Raw genomic sequence first — 19,405 nt, 5'->3', positions numbered from 1 at the left:
AGCTAGCAGCTAACACGCGGTTGTAGCCAAGGGTAGCTAGAAACACTGCAAATGACAGCTTCAGTTACAAGCTAACACTTACCTTTCCAGTGCGTCTTATTAGTGCAGTCATCTTCTTCACCGCCACCCCCGTCTTCCTCATTAAAAACCACCATGGCTAGCCCCACAACTTCTTTTGTGTCAGTGACAGTTCAAGGGGCAACCGTGTTAACTAGTGACTGGCCGAATGTCAACCGTTGACGACGTAAGCATCGCTGAGGGTCTTATTTATTAAAATGTCAAAACAATTCACTAGATATTTATCTAATATTTACTAAACAAAGCATTCAAAAGGAAAGCTATTGAACCTCTTTCTACTCCTCTTTAGGTTGTTTCACTTACATCATTCAGTTACTCTCATCAATTACAAAGTAAAGTGACCCATATTAAGATGAATAGCTTTGACACACTGAACACAAATTTTACTGATAAGTGATACTTTGCCTGAATCGAGTGATTTCCAGTGCCTTCTTTTAAACTAGTGTTTTCCATAGTGATGCGTATCCTGAATATTAGTGATTCGGAGATTTAAAAAGAAATCTCTACATGAAATGTTGCTGTAAAATAGGCTGATGTTATTGTTCCTCTGCCTTCTACTATCAATGGATGAGATGACAGTGAACAGCATGTTTCAAACATAAAGACACTTTTTTGTCCAGTTATTAGTACAGCCATGAAGAGAGCAGCAGGTACCAGCACTTCAACATTTCAAAAAATATAAGTTATAATCTAAAGCTTATCATTGCTGGATGTTTGAAATAAAAATGACATTTTTTTTCCTAAATTGATGATATAGTCCTGGTTAGGAGAAACATATTATTTCTATGTATTTTATATCACCAGAAGTTCCTCTTATAATCATATCTACAGTAGAGAATAATGAAGTCTGGATATTGAATTGTATTTATATTTAGTTTTTACTGAATGTAGAAGTTTTTTTGAGGATTCTTTTTAAAAATTATTCTGGTATAATGGCTTCTGTTTTCTGCTGGTAAGGTTGCTGTTTATATGCACATGTTACCTTGACCTGAAATGTTCAATAATCATAATAAAACAAGAACAAACAATAGAGAGTGAATACACGTTGTTATATGAAAGTTAAATATAAGGCCTGATGAAGCAAGTTGTCTTTGCTTTATCAGTTTTGCTGCTTTTCTCTCCTTACTATTAATCTATTATTCTAATACATTTAAATACTAAATGTATACTTTTTTTTAGAAGAGCACCAGAATATCAGTATATGAATAAATAGTGACTTTTTACATTGGCTTATTAAAAAGCATAGTTTGTACTGTAATGCATTTGTCAATCAGCTATTCGTTAAGCATCATGATTGCATCTCTTTGTCTTTCATATAATTCAGGGTACTTAACATTCATACCTCTGCAAATCCTTGTCACTAAGATCGGTTTTCATGCAGGATTTGTAACCATTCCTTTGGTTTTGTGGGGGCTCCACACACAAATACAGGCTTATGACTTATGCCTGCTATTTAAATGTGGATGTTTTATGTCACAACATGGCAGATGAAGCCTTAGTGCTTTCTCTTCTATTGGAAAAATGATCTCTGTGCAGCTGAGCTCCATCTATGCTCTGTACATCTGCCATGGTAACAACAGCTGCTGCTTTGTCATATAATAAATGACATCAGGACACATACTTTTTAAAGCACCTTTAAAGGTTATTCTGAGAACCATTATTCTTGTGTCAACACAGAGGAACAGAATTATAATATCATGGTGTAAATATAGATGATATACTTGTCAGTGAAAGAGATCCAGAAAATGTTTTCAGTAAAACTTTATTTTCAGTGCATGAACGGAACACCATGTCAAGGTCATAGTCTATCCTTTTCAATCCATTTTTAAATATTTTCTCTTTTTTTACATAAAAAAATAATGGAGCGATTTTAATATACCTCTATTTTTTCCCCAGCAGAAAGAGCACTCAGCAAGTATTTATAAAGGTGCTGTACAATGTACAAACATTTACATCTACTGTCCCTACAGAATGTAGAAGAAACCACAAGGATTGTTTTTCTAATGAAGCGATGCAAGGCCACAGTATGATACAGAACTGAGATACAAAATGATTGAAAATAAAAACAGAAGGTAGAACAAAAGTGCAGGGGACGTAGAAAAAAGGGCATTTTCTGTTCAACCAGAGTGAACTGCCTGAACCTGACACTCTAGGCTGGATGTACGCGTTCAACCAACCAGACTATTGCACAAAAACCTACCACCGATGGGCTCACGGCACATCCTCCAGAGATTTTTAACCTGAAAACTCCTGTTTACAATCACAGGCTCACATCATAGAATATAAATACCCTTTATCTTTCACTGATATTGACTTTACGCACAGTGATGCACGTTTGCTACTATGCTGTGTTCCCTGAGCTCATCTCAATATATCTTAATCTCTTCAGTTGTATCAGCAGGTATGTTGGATATATCTATGTCCAAAAATGTAACAATGAAATTAGACAAAAGCTGTGTTTCCACTGCTTGAACTTTCTCCATGGACCTGGGACTTCAACAGGAACTCAATTGTTTTCACTGCAGGAACCAGGTTCTAAATAAAGGTGGTACGGCAAGAACTTAATTTTTTGAGGGACTTCATTTTGTTCTCAAAATGCTCCTGCTTGGGAAGGGTGTCTGTGCAGGAACTGGTATGATGGGACTTTCAGCATTAAGAGGAACTTCTTAAACATCAGAAAAAATGACTTATCCTTCTGGATCGTTTCACCTCTCTGGAAACACAGACAACAAGAGGATAGAGGAAGATTTAAATCGTCTGAAAGTATCGTCTTGAGGGCAAGGTCCTGGGTGCTTTAGCTGAAAGCAGGCTTTATGGTAAAACGGAGTTTCCACTGTCAGAATTGTCCCCTGGAACGCCCAAAGTAGCCCATAGGACTCAATGGTGCTTCTGCACAATGTGGTGTTGGCGCGACTCATCTCAAATTTGCCTTAAAGGATCGTACCCGGTACCTGGTACTTTTCTGGTAACACCTCTGTCAGGGTTCTAGCTGAGTCGATAATAAAATGAAACATCAAGACACTACCAACCACCATGCTTGCAACCATTTCTGGGACAAAAAATCTCTCCTTGCTGCATACTGAGAACCAGGTACTGCCTAGATCTTGCTAGTGTTGTTATGCTGGACTTAACAAAATTAATTGCCTGGTATCAGAGTACCAAGTAGAGCCGAGGTAGACTGGAAATGCACCATAAGTGTTCTTGACATATGTACTAGCCTATAGTAGAAAAGTTATGTAATGCCTTCCCTGTGACACTTTGGAAGGTAGTTTAAGCATTTCAAGCTCATGGACCATAATTAAAATAAAGCTCTTGGAACTTTATTTTAACGCCCCTAAAACTAAAGGTTCCTGCTCTAAGGAGAACTTTCTGAAATGACAAGGAGTTTGGGGGTGGGCCTAATAGAAGTGAACACTTTTGATTGGCTGAGTATCTGCTCGATACAAAGGAACCTTTTACAAGCCAGATTTGAAACAAAATCCCAAGGACTTTTTTTTAAACTTCAAAGAGTTCCTGCTAGGGGGTTAGTTCCCTCTGGAAGTACTGTGACTTTGGAGGTGGAACTTGGAAGTTGGTTGCTTTCTCAAAGCATTCAGAAGATTCTGGAAACAACAAAAGTAGACTCAGAAACATAAGTCCCTGAGCACTGTGGATGAAATCCTAACTTTGCAAATTATTTTATCATTCAAAAAAACACCATGACTTTTTAAACCACAGAAACCCTCACCATGGGCTAGGTACTTTAGATGGTTTCTGGTGCACCTTCAATGGAGTACTTCTCTACGACCACTTTTCCCCAGGCCAGCCCCAAAGTCAGTGCTCAGCTAGAGCTAAAGCTGGTTTGGAATTGGTTCAGTTTAAGAACCAACAATGAACCATTTGCTTTTCCATATGCTGGAGCTGACCCCTGTTGTCTAACAAGATGGTCAGCCTTAGAGCATGACCTCAATCATATCATAATGGGCATTCAAATGTGAAATCACCTCCTCAGACCACATCTGTTTTGTTTTTATGTCCATTTTCACCTGAAGCCAAGCTTTCCTCTTCAAAAACATAGCACTCTCTTGTTGTAGTACATTGTGATACCACCCACGGCCACTGACATAAGCATATAGCCTGACATGAACCGGTGCTCTCCTCTGGTCTAGCAAGAAGCTGGTGCCATGCTAGAACCATTTTTACAGGCCCACAGCTGGTTCTCTGACTATGGAAAACAAAAGAATCGGTGCGAGGTCAGGCTGCTAAGAGTGATACTTAAAGTGGAGTTAAGTTCCCCGTGTCCCAAGGTGAGGTAAATCTTGCTTGGTCCAACCTCACTTTGGGCTAAAGGGTTGCAAAAGACGTCAGACAAAGCAGCATACCAATAATTTACCCAAGATTTTTGAGCTTTTGTGTTTCTACTTGTCATAACTTCAGTACAACTTCCAGTGGTGCAGACCCAAAGCACAAATTATGACTAGAGATGGGCTGCCCAGCTCCACTGGCCCCATTGGAGGGGAAAAAGCAGGTAAAAAGGGGCGCTGCTAGCCTGCTCTGCTCTGAAAGAACTTGGCAAACAAGTAAAAATGTTGTGTTTAATCATGCTCTGACCATAAAAACAGCTTATGTGTGCGTGAAGAGAAAGTGCACGGACTTAACTATGGTGGAACCTTTGGGCCCAATTTGAGCTCTAGCTTGTCGATGTGTTGTGAAAATCCAGGGGCTTTGCAGATGGTGCTTCCAGGGCTTAATGTTTGGCATTAGGCCAGAAGTCGCATAACTGCGATGGAAGGCCATTTCTCACTGAGCAGACTAACTTTCCGAATGTTTAAACTTGGTGAAAAAGCAGAAAAGAAATATTAATCCTAAGAAAAGCAGCTCCTGGGGCGAACAGTTCTAGCTATTTTTGGTGGAAACACAGCTTGTGTCTCATTTTCACGGTCCCAGTCTTTGTTGTTGTGTATTTTTAAAGCTATCAGCAAAACTACCCTTAAACTATGGAGGAAGATTGATCCCTGTATTCCTTTCCTATAGCAGCAGCATGCTTATTATCTCTCTAAAACCACCACATCACTCTCAAAGCTCCACTATCCTTCAAGCTACCCTGGCACATAATCACACAGCAGGACTGACAGAAACATACACATTGAAAACCCTCATTTGTCTTTATAAAATAAAAAGAATAAAAATAATGAAAATAAAAATGGCAATGCATGGTAGAAAGTCAACATCACGAATTAAATACGACTCATGGTCATTCTGTTTTGCTACAAGGGCAGATGCAGTGCAATGGAATTCAGTAGATATTTAAAAGTTAGAATCTGCAAAACATGACACATTCAAATATATATATTATATTATATTTCACAATGAGACACGTTTTGAGCGATTGCAAACATTTGGTACAGCAGTTTGCACATTACCTATACAGTTCATGAACTACAAGATCCATGGTTAGTCCTACCACTGAAGAACATTGGAAGGAAGGTGAAAGCTCAAATAACATGGGACAAATCTTTGAAGTCTATATCAAAATGTGGAATGGCTTGGTACAGCTACATATACACATATCAATCTATTATCTCAATAAATTACACACTGGTTGGTTATCATACACATGGTAAACAAGATCTCAAACCACAAGTTTCTGGTCTTTTAAATGATATTATTTGTATGGAGGAGAGGCATGACTATAACCATAGAACAGTCTAGAGTCCCTGGTACAGTGAGCGCTTGCTGGGTTGTATTAGAAATCTGCCTGGTGTCGAGAATGAGAATTAGAAACAAGAAACAGGATCATCCTCAGTGATGTGCAGAACACGTGCAGAGAAAAACAAACAGAAGGATCGACTGCATGCAGTTGAGCAAACTTTTAAGAAAAAAGACGAGTCAAAGTATTCCACAATGAGTCCGAGAGCAAATAAAACCCCAGGTGACAGTCAGAGTTGGTGTATACTACAGGCTAGAGGCCTTTCTTTGCATATGGGTCATTGCATTGTAATGGGTGAAGCGCTGTTGGTAGTCATAGTTCCACAGGAGGCTCCCAGGATTGGCACATATTCACATTTCAAAAAGAAAATCTTCTTCTGGCAAGGCCCCGAGCATGCCGCACATGCTTAAACCCCACATGAAAGATTGCTGAAGCAGCGGACAAGGCAGAGGGGAGCTGCTACATGCCACACGTGATGTCACAGGACTCCCAAAAAAGACCTCGTCAAAAGGACAAATCTGGTCCAAAGGTAGTAAAAGTGGCACAGGGTTGCGCATCTCTGTTTTATGGATGAACTCAGAAAAACAATCCACTGAGGGTGCTGTTAAATATTCCATGGCACAGCTCGAGTCTGGGTGATTCGATATTCTATCACAAAGGGTCACGAAGGACTTCTGCCTCAGAGAGGATTTTGGCTGAGCTGGGCACTTTCCACGGGCCAGGGCTAAGAGATCCCTTCGGACTCTGTGGGCTCACTGGAAAACTGTTTATAGAGGCCACAAAGTTCTCCCTACCACTGAAGTCTTTGGAGATCATGTAAGTATTGTCTGTTCCTTTTGGCGAAACAACAGAACCTTTCCTACTCAGCCTATCTTTAAAAGACAACAGTGACTCTCGCTTGTTGGTCGTCTCTTTACTTGTATTCCTCTCCTCTGTAGATTTACTCCTCCCATTAGCATCTCTCTGCCTTGAGTCCTTACCTGTACTTTTCTCCGCTTGTCTCACTGAATGAGGAGAAATCCCGTGGTGCGGAGAATCTACCACCGCCCTTCTTTGAACACTTTCTTGCTCACGGCCAGACCTTGTTCTATCTCCTCTCCCTTCCATCTCCCTTCCTTGAGCGTATCGTCTGATCTCAAGAGTCCCCCCTTTGCCGTTTCTCTTTTCATGATCCAAACTCTCCCTGCTGGAAGAGTCTTTTAATCTCCTCTGAGGTCCTTGTTGTTGTCGCTCTGTGCGCTGCAGGGTCGGAGCCACTTGTTGCCCAGCTTGCGGAGTCTTCCTTGGGCTTGTGGATCGTGTTTTTGTCTGTTTCTGAGACGTCCTTCTCCTCAGTGCTTCGTCCTGTGCCTGACTCTCAGCCTTTTTGGGACTGTGATGTTGCTCTTTGGCTTTAGGAAAAGTCTCCCCTGTTTTCTTTGGGCTGCTTAGCTCTCTGGAGTCCTTTGTGGGTCTGGTCCTCTTGTAGAAGTTCAAATGCTCGAGAGAGGCATAAGAAGGCCTCTCTACCTCCTTGTCTGCCCACTCGCCAGTCTCCTCCACTGAGCTCAAACCCCTGCTGCTGCGGGGATTGAGACCCTGCGGGGATATGGCGCTCCAGCTGTGGGAATGTTTCAGTTTGCTGGAGGAGGGAGGAGAAACAAACATGGAAGCCCCGGTTGGATATGGAGAGGACAGGGATGATGTATCAGAGAAAAACACCTCTCCGGAATAGCTTGCGGGTGAAATGACTTTTTGATCGTGTTGACCTGCGAGAGAAGCACATACTTTAGATTGGGGCACCATACCGACATGCAAATATGAAATGTTCCACACAAACTACTTAAAACCTCTGGAAATGTGGTGTGACATAGTAAAATTTAAATGATATCAAAGTTTAGAGAAACATGAAGCATCCACTCTACCTTTAGTGAAAATAAACCTTTGCAGCAGTTAAAAATCTGAGTTTCGTGGCACCAGTTCAACTCTTTATAACATGCTTTCCATTTAAAGGATTAGGGGTAGTGTTCGGGTTAACCCTAACCCTTCATGCCATGGTCCCTCCTTTGACTTCTATCCTTGGCCCTTTGCTGCATGAATCCCCAATTCTTCACTCCAGTTTTTTGTCTATCTTTAGCTTTCCTATTAACAAAGCTGAACTGGGCCCATATGTACTATTCTTTAAAGAACCAGTTTAAAAGACAGCTTATTTACTGTTTACTTTTCACCTGTCTTCAAAAATGATTATGTCACATGTGACAACTTGAGTAAAAAAGTGCTAATAATGCTCGAATCAACTCTATCAGTTTCAGAACAGGAATCCAAAGCCCTTCCATTGGATAACTATATACCCAGAAATCCTCTAATAAGGACTGATTGCCAGTTAGCACCAGGGCCCTGTACTCCACTTGGGTCACAAACTTGTAAAGTGGGCCCCCTTTCATGGACCGGGGTAAAAATCAAGATTTGACAAGCTAATTCCCATGCATTTTCATTTTTAACAGTGCAGCTTTTTCTTAACCTTGCAAAGCAGATGGATACACCCATTTCCTTGTTTCTTACTGGTGAATCCATCTTGCAAAGCTCCCGTCTGAATCGTTTGGGTTAAAGAACAGCATTGAGTTGTTTTCTTTTCAAAAACGACAAAATTCATGTACTGACATGTCTATAGTCACCATGGTCCATGTTCACTTGCCAGCCTGATTTGAAAGGTTTGATTGGACGAGTAGCATCATTGCTACTGCACCATTTGAAATGGAAATGCATGGGAATTAGCATGCTAATGTGTGATTTACACATTAATTTGAGTAATTAACGGCAAGGCTGAGTTGACTCACAATGTTCAGTACAAGACCAAATGTCAGGTTTGCCCGATGAAGGTCTAGCAAATAAATAACCTTTCTTTTGCACACTGGACAGTGTGTGGGAGTTTTCTATGTTTTTTGTAAGGTCTGAGCTGACTGTCAGCTGAATGGGCTGTAAAGAAGCTTAGGACCTGCTTCAGCTCAACCTCTTTGCTGGTTTCAAAATGGATCCAAAATTTGGTAAAAGACATTTCCAGTATGGTGGCTGCAACAGTTTCAGCTCTAAAACATCTCTTCAGAATCCAACAGGTGGTCACATCAAGGTATGTGCACATTGCTAGCTGCCAGAAACAGATCGATGGGCTGCGCTAGACCGCTTCAGATGAAAATAGATGATAGTGGATGACACGCAACCTCCAAGGCTTTAAATACCTGGCCAACAGCAGTCTCTTCCATGTTCCTTTTTCTTGTGAGTAGTACCACCACTAATCGTTTGTTAAATATCCTAGTAAAACCAAGCCTAGTTCACTTCAACGATCCAAGGATTAGCCCTAAATCAGATTACTGATGTATTTCCAGGGGTTTTAAATCTAGAGAGTAAAGGAAGGGAAACAGAGATCAAACTTTGGGGTTAATAAAAGTAAGATGTGTTAGAAAGCAAAGAATTACCAAGGTAAAAGAGAAGAGGCCACTAAAAAGCAGTGAAGATGTTAGTGTTGGTGCTCAGTGTAGTAGCACACAGTAGAAGAAGATGTACTACCTGCATCAGGGGCAAGAGAAGAAGAGTCAAAGGGAGGCAGATGGTTAGAGATTTAATGAATAAATAAAACACCCAATAAAGACACAGTGCATTCAAATCAACATGGGCTGAATTCCAAAACAGGCTTCATCAATTTAAAAGCAAATGGAGTCATTATCGTTAGCAAAACATTAGCAGTGGAGCTGTGGATTAAACATGTGTTTAAGCACCGCTCCTGCCTCGTAAACCAGTAAACACATACAGGAGATAAATTCAGTCTTGTTTGTGACTCCAGTTTTACTGGGCGTATGCATCAAACAAGTCATGACTTAAACCAGGCTACAGCATATTAAACACCTATAGTTGAAAGAAATACCTAGATTTTTTTTGGAACACAGAAATCAATAAAAAAACAGGAAAATACTGATACCACACTCATATCTTTAATATTGAGCTTATGATATGGGGTGATAGCTTAGCGTAGCTACAAAGGAAAGAACAAGAACAATTAAAATGTGTTAATGAACACTCCTAAACTTGACTTTTTGCTTAACTAGTACAAATACTATAAAGTAAAAATAATAAATTGTAGTAAAAAGGCAGTTTGGAGCCAGATTTCTTTCTCATAGGCAAACTAAACTTTGAATTCATTGGTAACATTACCAGGCAACTAAAACATGAAATCTGATGTACTGACATATCTGTATCCATGATAACGAAATGAAAGTGGTTAAACACCTATTTCTTTTTCTTTTTTTTTAAAGCCTAGAGCATTTGTGCCCAACCTGGGGTCCAGGACCCCCTAGGGGGGAGCCAAAGACCTTAAGGGGGGGTTAGGCTTTGTCTGCTCTGAAGCTGCCAAAATTAGATTTGCAAATATTGATTAAAATCATGACAAAGCAGTTAAGTAGTTTAAACAAAGGTCTTTTGATTAGAAAAGCATGCATTGGCCTTTTTTAGGGCATTATTAGTGTAAAAATTAAAATCTATGTTGATTTTTGGCGGCAGTGTGTCACTTTTTCTTCTCTCTTGTGGGGGGTGGGGGGGGGGCTCCGCTTTCTTAGGTACATGTAGGGTGGGTACCAATGTTTAGGAAACACTGGCCTAGAGGTATTCACACTGATTTAATCTTTTAATTATCCCTAAGTTTATATATGGATGGAGTTTATATACATCAGAGTTTTTAAGATTAAACCTCTCCTTTTTTATTATTTTTTTAAATTAGTGATTCCTAAGTCTACTATATCACTATCAAATGTAAATCTTATAACTTTGCTCTTTTATAGTAGGGTGGGTTCAGATTTATTGGGGCATATGGTTGAATAGGACAGTTAAACAAAATTGGCTTTATTTTCTCTTATGATAACTGAAAATAAAACTTTTTTCCTCAGCCCTAGCTCAGATATGACATAAAAATTACATGACCCTATGGGGTCTGGGGTATACCGTACTCCCATCCAACCAAACACAGTTTGGTGAATGGGATGGTATAAGTTTGGTTGATTTGGACTGTGCTAAATTACTATGATAGGAAATAAAATGATCAAGTGCCCTGCATGCTTCAAATAAGTGACTTCTTACCTCTTAATGTGCACGGACCCCTAAACAGCTAAAGAATGAGATGGATAACCTGGAATTTGCCTTCCTGCTTGCTGCTAGCAAAGAAGCCTTATAAAATCCACTTGTGTATCTTAAACTAATACAGGTCCTACCCCAGTCAAAAATATTCAATAAATTTTAATTTTAACAACTATTTTAAACTCAATTTGAGCAAGTATTTGAAAAACAAATGCTCACCACAGCCTTAATAACTGATCAACTGTTCCTCTCCCAGTCATTCAAATGTGACCAGAAAACAGTTTTGAATTAGTTTCCACAGTGTTGGCATTTCCTTCTCATAACATGATAAAACCTTTTTCTCATTAAACGAATAGCCAACAGCTTCAGTGTTACAGACATGTATCATGTGTTTGACTTTTTCTAAGATTCATTGCAAGAAACTGAATAAAAAGACAGAAGTTAATAAAGTCTGAATTCACCCCACTTTCATTCCTTCATGAGTTGTATGTTGTATTATTTTTGTCTTGTAAGTACAAGATCTACCAAACCAACTGCCCTCAATTGGATAAATCAAATTGTTAGACTTGGATTGTCTCCACATTTTGTAACCTACTGAGAATGTCTGGCATTTTTAGACTCACAAGTTGGAGAAGTTTCTTTCTGAGAGGCTCAGAGCAGCCTGTTTTCAGATACTTCTTTCAGTCTCTGCATTTAACCAAAGGCCCAGAGGCTGAGGCTCTTGTTTATCAGACTGTTTTGAGAGTTATATCAGTGTTCCTCCCCGCTCGGCAACAAAAGGACAAGTGTTTTTTAAGGAGTCACTTAAGAAACAGAACAGAAAAAATGCCTCAACAGAGAAAGAATTTTTATTGGACTGTTTATCTAAAATATAGGACCCAGTAGAGTACTACAAGCTGACATATTAATCTGTTGAGTTAATATAAGTTATTTATCAGTAAACCAAATATCAATCAGTACTTTAGATCTTCTTCTGTTGTCTTTATCTTTTTAGTTCAAGCTCTCCCAAACCAACTGCCCTTAATTGGATTATTGAAATTGTTTGAACTGGATTATTGGTTTTTCTTGTTTTAACCTCACTAGCATGTCCGACTCTGGCAGAGTTACTACTTAGAGAACTTTTCTCTTCTTTCCTGACCAGATGTTTCTGCTACTTCTTTCAGTCCCTAAACTAAGAAAAAGGCCAAAAGGTGGGGCTGTTACATATTTATCAGACTGATTTGAATGTTTTCTTCCCACTCAGCAAAAAAGGACAACTGTATTTTCTCTAAAAAGCCTGTGGGTTTTTGGATTACTGTTGAAAACAGACTCAGTTTATGATACTTACATGTTTTGTTTATCAGGATAATCTTCACTAACAAACACTGCACTCGTTATTTTTGAAGCATAAAGAAATGTCTTGTTCAGATAAAACCTTATTATGACACTAAAACCGGGCTAATCTCTTCATCTGTCACTCTTGTTTACCGGTTTGCAGTTCAACTAACCATGCCCGTAGCTACCAAGGTTAACAGTACCTAATAAATGCCTGTTCCAAATAAATGCCAGGTGTAATTCATTTAAAACTCCGATATGTGACTGAGATGAGATGAGAACAGTATAGAATCAACTCCCAACTCCCCCTCCCTTCCTGTTCTTCTCCCTGTTTGAGCTCCGTAGCTCCGCCCCTCTCTTTACATGCCTCCTCGCAGATGAGAATGTCCGCTGAATTAAATACTGACTGTTCGTGGAGTGTTTTGCTCTGCTTTTCCACTGAAATCAACGGCTGAATCGCAGGCAAGAAAACACTTCATCTCATCATGAACAAATTCTACACAGGACCGAACACCGCCGTAATTCTGCCGTAATTGAATCAACTTCTCACTGAGCTGAGATACGGAGGCTACAGCCGCCAATAGGAACGCTCCCTCTGACCTGAGCCTGATTGGCTGTGAGTACTAGCCTCCTCATTGGCTGGGGCACCTCCGTCCCTTGCTGGTTTTCTCAAGTGAGATAGCAGCGCCATACCCCGGTGCAGCCAAAAATAAAAAGTACGACATCAACTTTAAACTGTCGTCAACTTTGTGTTTGTTTAGTTCCTTACCAGTATTTAAAGTGTTTAGAGATTGTTGAGTTGACAGAAGAAGACAAAAGTATAACTATGGTACTGTAATCTTGTCTTAAAAATGTAAACTTGGTATTCATACTGGTGTAAATAAATAGTTTGATTAAATTTACCATATCTTTCCAATTTTCGCTAAGCAAGATTTTTGTGAGAAAGGAATTAAACGCCTGTTCCAAATAGTTGCCTGGTCCCAAATAAACGCCTGGTCTGCTCAGTGATTGAGACAAATAAACGCCCCGGCTATTATTTGGTATTTTACAGTACAATAAAATGAATTGAAACATAAATGGAAAATTTAGACTGGCTTGATTAAAGTACCCAATATTACAGTGACTTCTTGGAACCAGTGAAGGGAATACTTTTATTTTCCTTCTCTTGCTGTATGTAAGAAACAGTATCTACCCCCTGTGATGTGATGTCAGTTTAATAAAATATGCAATGCTAAATAAGTGACTGCAAATATTCACCCACTAAGTCAGTATTTAGTAGAGTCACCCCTGGCTGCAATCATAGCACTGAGTGTGTGTGGTTAGGTCTCAATCAGGCTCAAACATCTGGACACTAAAATTTTACTCTATTCTTTTTCAGAACTGCTCAAGCTCTGCCGGGTTGCCCTGGATTGAGGTCTGTGCATTGACTCGTCCACTCCAGAACATTCACCTTGTTGTTTTTAGACCATTTCTATGTAGCTTTCGCCGTATGCTTCAGGTTCATTGCCTTGCTGGAAAATAAATCTTCTCCCAAGCCGTAGTTCTCTTGCGGACTAATTGTCCTCCAGGATTTGCCTTTATATTACCCTCTACCTTTTCAAGCCTTTCAGGGCTGGCTGCTGAGAAGCATCCCCACAGCATGATGCTGCCACCATTGTGCTTCACAGTGGGGATGTGCAGTTATTGCCAAACATAGTGTTTTGTCTGATGGCCAAAGAGCACCATTTTGGTCTCATCAGACCAAAGAACTTTCTTCCACTTGGCGATGGAGTCTCCCACATGCTTTTTGGCCACTCTCCCATAAAGCTTTGAGTGGTGAAGAACGTGGTCAACAGTTGTTGCCTGCAGAGCTCAGCTGCTGAAGCTTGTAACTCCTTCAGAGTAGTCAGAGGTGTCTTGGTGGCCTCTCTCACTAGTCTCCTTCTTGCACGGTTACTCAGTTTGAGAGGATGGCCTGATCTAGGCAGATTTATACATGTGTCATATTCCTTCCATGTCTTGATGACGGATTTGACTGAACTCTGGGGGATGTTCAGTGCCTTGGAGTTTTTTGTATCCATCCCCTGACATACTTTTCAGTAACCTTTTCTCTGAGCTGCTTGGAGTGTTCTTTTGTCTTCATGGTGTAATCGTAGCCAGAATATTGACTGACCAGTGACTGGCCCTTCCAGAAATGGGTGTCTTTTACTACAATAACTTGAGACTCATTCACTACACTCAGGTGAACCTCATTTCACTAGTTGTGACACTACTAGCACCAAATGGCTGGTCCTCTGTTAAATTAGGTCAGTCACTTTAAAAGGGGCGGATATTTACTCAGTCACTTATTTTACAATGCGTATTTTTATTAATTGACATTACTTTTCACTTGGCATTAAAGAGTTTTTTTTTTTGATTGAAAAAAACGAATTGTATCAATTATACCATGGTTGACTTTTAAAATCAATAAAAGGTAAAACATCCAAGGGGGTGAAAACTTTTCATAGGCACTCTAGCTCAGGCTCAGACCTCAAAATTAAAAAGAAATACTTAAATTTAGAAAGAAAAATACAAAAATTGTATTATTTGCATCTATTGTTAAAACTGGAATGGAATAACTGTATTTTTTATAAATCTGCTTCAGTCTTACATCTTATAAAAACAAAGAAAATACATTAAAAATGTATAAATATTGCATTGTGCATTGACTTTATTCTTATATTATTATTTTTGAACAACTGGGCACCGATGAGTCAATGTCAATATGTCTTTAAATTAGTAATAGCTAATGCTAAAACCCTTCAGACTGAACCACAGATTGTTATGAATTGAACATTTACAGTAGCTTTCTCAGCCCAAAGCCAGTCTGATTCGATATGTAAGCTCAAATGATAGTGAAAAACCAGAATCAGTCTTTTCCCTTCAGTTAAAACATTGATTCACAGAATAAATCAACTTACTGCCATCTTGAGCCAGACCCGCTCCGGGTCTCAGCAGCAGAACCACTTTGTTCCCTCCGGCCTGGATCAGGTCAATTGCCCGTGTGTGGGAGATGCCGCGTGCCGCCTCCCCGTTTATCTCCACTATCTCGTCTCCAACCTGTTAGCAGCAGAGAAAATAAAATATTTAACGAGAAGCACGCATATCACTTCTCTACAGGCTCACACTGTCACTCAAACATACAGAGAGAATAAGCCTACACACAAACATGCAGAATAAAGAATTTACATTCCTCTCCACACTCAGAGCTGTGTAATGCCCCGGAGGTTTCCTCTATTATTGGAGATGACAAAATAGCTCAGGATAGAAAGTGTAAACATGTCAGTCCGTCTGGATCTAATCCGTGTTGACATTTCTCTCCTCCCTCCATAGGCAAAGTCATGCCCACAGATCCTCATCTGGGAAGTCTTAGATTGATTCTCGCCAGGAGCTGCTGTTTGTTTTCCCTCTCAGCCTGATAATGATAATAAAAATAATAAAACTGTGAAAAATTCATCCCCATGGGGAAATTCATATGCCACACAGCTCCTCCCAAAAAAGTGAAAGATCAGTTACAGTATGACCTTACTGAAAATGGCCGTGTGCTGCAGAATCCTGATTCAACAAAGCCCATTTGTCCTAATTTCCCATCATATACACTCTATATGGACAAAAGTATTCAGCTGCCTGACCATTACACTAACAGGGGAATTTGTGCCCATTCACTGTGTCACTGGGGCACAATCATGTTGCTCCACAGTCCAGAGTCGGTGTGCTTTACATCAATGGTACTCACTGGTGGGTTGGGACCCAAAAAATGGTCACAAAGCTCTTCCAGTGGGTTGTCAATGTGAGCCAGGAAACAATATGTTGCAAAAAGTCTATGTAAGGAAGCCCTAAGTGGACATACAGTCATTACAGACTTGTATTTTTGAGGTCTTCATATGATGATGAGGAAATTTCAGTAAATTTCTATTTATTTATCAGGTACTTCTGCCTATATAGAGTATCTTACTACAAGCATTTTTGTATATCTTGAAATATGAAGTCTATCTGGATTTATGAGACGAATCTGGTCCCAAAAATACTATAATGAGACGAAGACAGATAAACCAGCTCAGATTAGATAGGTGCTGTAGGATGAATGGAAGGCTATAATGATGTATAAATAAATAAGAATAAAAAGTCTAATTCAATCTGAGAGTAGAAACAACTCCTTTTTCTCCTGTTTTCTTTAGAGCCTGAATTACTTTACAAAATGAGAACAAATAAGTTGCAAACTCACAGCAGCAGAAGAAGAAACAGCAGAAAGCCCTCAACACTGATGCTGTTGTTGAAACACAATTCATTACAGTTAAATTACTGCTGCATTCACTACACAGCAGTGAAAAACAGCCGATAGTTTCCCCTGATCTGCCTTCTCTCATAGATTGTATAACTCGTCTGTGATGTGATGGAAGGTACAATAGCACACCTTGTGAGTGAGATCAATCAGCTTTCCCGGAGTTCATTTTAATCTATTCTTTTTACTCAATAATTCTTGTTAGCCCACAGTCCTGTGGGTGGTGATGTTTGTCAGTAATTTGATTTGTTGGCACAAGACTTTGGTATGTAATCAGACTTGTCAATATTATTTCTGCTAAGAAGCCCCTCATATTTCTGCAGAAAATAACCAAAGACAATGAATTCTAGTGATTGTAATGGCCTCCTTAGTTTAGTTGAAGCCCGAGGAGTTTCAACAAGGGTTGTCATGATACCAGAATTTTAAACTGTGATAATATTCTTGGAAAAATTAATCAGTACTGATTGCTTACTTGGCACCATGGCAGCAGAAACAGATGTCTCGGTCACCAAATACTGGGTAATTTCTTGTATTTAATTTTAAAAACTTGTGCATAAGCTTTTTCACTTTTCTTTTTCTTTCTTTTGGTTAAAAAAATGTCTGATAATCAGCTGTTCATGTAGAGTTCATTAAATAAAAGGTTGCACATTTTATCGTATTAAAATTAATAGGGATTTGACAACCTAAGTTCAACTAGTAGCAATCTGACCATGAGCTCTCCTTTAGCACAGAAATATCTCATTATGTGTTGTATTTTTATTCAAGCACTCCAAACATATTAATTTAGCCCCTTGGATAATGACCTGAGATATTAATGAGCTGAGACTGTCTTTAGCACCATCCTGAGGGCAAGCTTAGCACTTTTAGCCTCAGTAGTGATGATGCCAATAACAGAAGCAGCATGTTTTTGGCTTTTTCTGCATCAAAATAAAGAACCTCAAGATATGAATTCCGAGGCTAAAACCATCAGGGCAAAATAAATCTCCACACTTTAAGAGGCTTGTAGGATACAAAAAAAGAAATGTTTCTAAATAGAAAAACCTAAAAATGTTCAAAAAGAGACGCATCATGTGTTCATTGGCAGTGGTAGCTCAGTCTTTAAGGATCTGGGTAGAAAACGGAACAGTTGCCAGTTTTAGTCTTGGCCATACCAAATCTTGAAACTGGTCTTGTGGCTGAGGAGGTGCTGGTTCACCTCTTGATTACTACAGAGGTGCCCACTGAGCAAGCAACAAACCCCCACACCAGTGCTTCACTCGCTTCCTTCCATCAGTGTGGCTCCAGTTTGTGCATGAGCATGTATTTAAGCCTACGTGTATATAACATGTTCAAGATTAGTATATCTGAATGACTACACATTAACACATTATATTTTAGTTAATGATGAAGATACTTTTAAGAAAAACAACTCATTTTTTTTCTTTTGCTGCTGCTGCTTCTATTGCTCTCTTTATGAATGTGCTTGCAGCTGTATGTGCAACAATTGCAGTTCCACAGAGTGGACAAGACAGTGTATTGCATCATATCCTATCAAATCCTATCAAATCAAATCAAATCAAATCAAATCAAATCAAATCAAATCAAATCAAATCAAATCAAATCAAATCAAATCATCGTGTATGCACTGCCTGATAATGTAATGTATGATATCTTATACCATACTGTGTCTTATCATATTGTATCCATGGTTTTATTTTGTAATGTATCATCTCATCTTTTCATATCATACCGTATCATCCATCTATCTATGTTCTATACCGCTTATCCTGTTGGGGGTTGCGGGGTGGGGGTGGGGGGGCTGGAGCCTTTTGGGCGAGAGGCAGGGTACACCCTGGACTGGTCACCAGTCAATTGCAGGACTGACATAAAGAGACAGACAACCAGGCACGCTCACATTCACACCTACGGCCAATTTAGAGTCACCAATCAACCTAAAGAGCATGTTTTTGGTGGTGGGAGGAAGCCAGAGAAGCCAGAGTACCTGCAGAGAACCCACACATGCATGAGGATAACATGTAAACTCTGCACAGAGGCATGACTGGGAAGCGAATCAGGGACCTTTTTGCTGTGAGACAACAACCAACTATTATTATTATTATATTGGATAAACCTGCATTGTATCAGATCAAATTGTATCCTATCATATATCATATTGTATCATGTCATATCACATCTTTTGTATCATACCATATGGCATCATAACATATCATCATCTTTTCATAATGTTTCGTATCATACTGTATCATATGTATCATATGAGCTCCACTCACTGTTCATCACCCAAGGAGTAATCTTATTTTACAAACATTTTGATGAACTACATTTTCTTCAGGCCCTCTGGTAGATCCAAACACTGCCTTTTAGTAAAATTAAGTTACTCAACTGAAGCTAAAGAATAAATGTTGACCCCCTCCTTAAGTTTTGAGCACACTAACTATGCTGAAATATAATGGCAAAGCAATCCACTTCATCTGACAGCAAGCAAGAGCATTTCACTCAATAAAGAATCAAATTCTGTTTTTATATTTGATAAAAGCATCTTGTTAGCTCATGAGGTAACACTGACCCATTCTTCTATTAAAAGAGCAGCAATATTCTTCCTGTAAATGCCTCCCAGTTTTTTTTTTTTTTATGGGATTTGTAGTAATTATTCAAACCATTATATTCAATGTGTTTGACATCTAAATGCTAAAAAACTCTATTTTGTTCCAAAAAAAGGAGCACCCACATGAATTCTTCCATCCAGCTGAGCAGGTCCGTCCTCAGCCAGTCTCAGGATGTACAGGCCCATGTTGTACTCTGTTCCCCCTCGTAGACTGAAGCCAAAGCCCCTGGGACCTCGCTCCAACTCCACTGTCAGACAGCCCTGCATAACATAAATATAAGATGCAAACATTAGTGAGATCAGAAACAGACATGCTGTG

At 39.4% G+C, this 19,405-nt stretch overlaps 2 protein-coding genes across 4 annotated transcripts in view; both read right to left on the bottom strand.

The window, feature by feature from the left end:
• Positions 1-197, bottom strand: part of im:7151449 (complement decay-accelerating factor) — a 31,608-nt gene extending 31,411 nt beyond the window's left edge. For both annotated transcript variants that reach the window (XM_041781570.1, XM_041781602.1), the window contains exon 1: positions 83-197. In XM_041781570.1, coding sequence (XP_041637504.1) covers positions 83-155 — 73 coding nt within the window. In that variant the 5' untranslated portion in view covers positions 156-197. The remainder of the gene's footprint in view (positions 1-82) is intronic.
• A 1,661-nt stretch (positions 198-1,858) lies between these two features.
• The window catches only part of LOC121506925 (membrane-associated guanylate kinase, WW and PDZ domain-containing protein 3), a 395,012-nt gene continuing 377,465 nt past the window's right edge, over positions 1,859-19,405 (bottom strand). Inside the window, exons 19-22 of one of the 2 annotated variants that reach the window (XM_041782975.1) lie at positions 19,210-19,347; positions 15,121-15,259; positions 9,220-9,310; positions 7,378-7,515 (exon numbers count right to left, since the gene is read on the bottom strand). In XM_041782975.1, the coding sequence (XP_041638909.1) occupies positions 9,261-9,310; positions 15,121-15,259; positions 19,210-19,347 (327 nt within the window). In that variant the 3' untranslated portion in view covers positions 7,378-7,515; positions 9,220-9,260. Of the gene's footprint in view, positions 7,516-9,219; positions 9,311-15,120; positions 15,260-19,209; positions 19,348-19,405 lie in introns of both variants that reach the window. The other variant, XM_041782974.1, reaches the window with a different exon arrangement.

The sequence above is a fragment of the Cheilinus undulatus genome, linkage group 3 (assembly GCF_018320785.1).
Source record: "Cheilinus undulatus linkage group 3, ASM1832078v1, whole genome shotgun sequence".
NCBI lineage: Eukaryota > Metazoa > Chordata > Actinopteri > Labriformes > Labridae > Cheilinus > Cheilinus undulatus.
The sequence above is the reverse complement of the archived record's forward strand: the minus strand, read 5'-3'. Positions and strand labels throughout refer to the sequence as shown.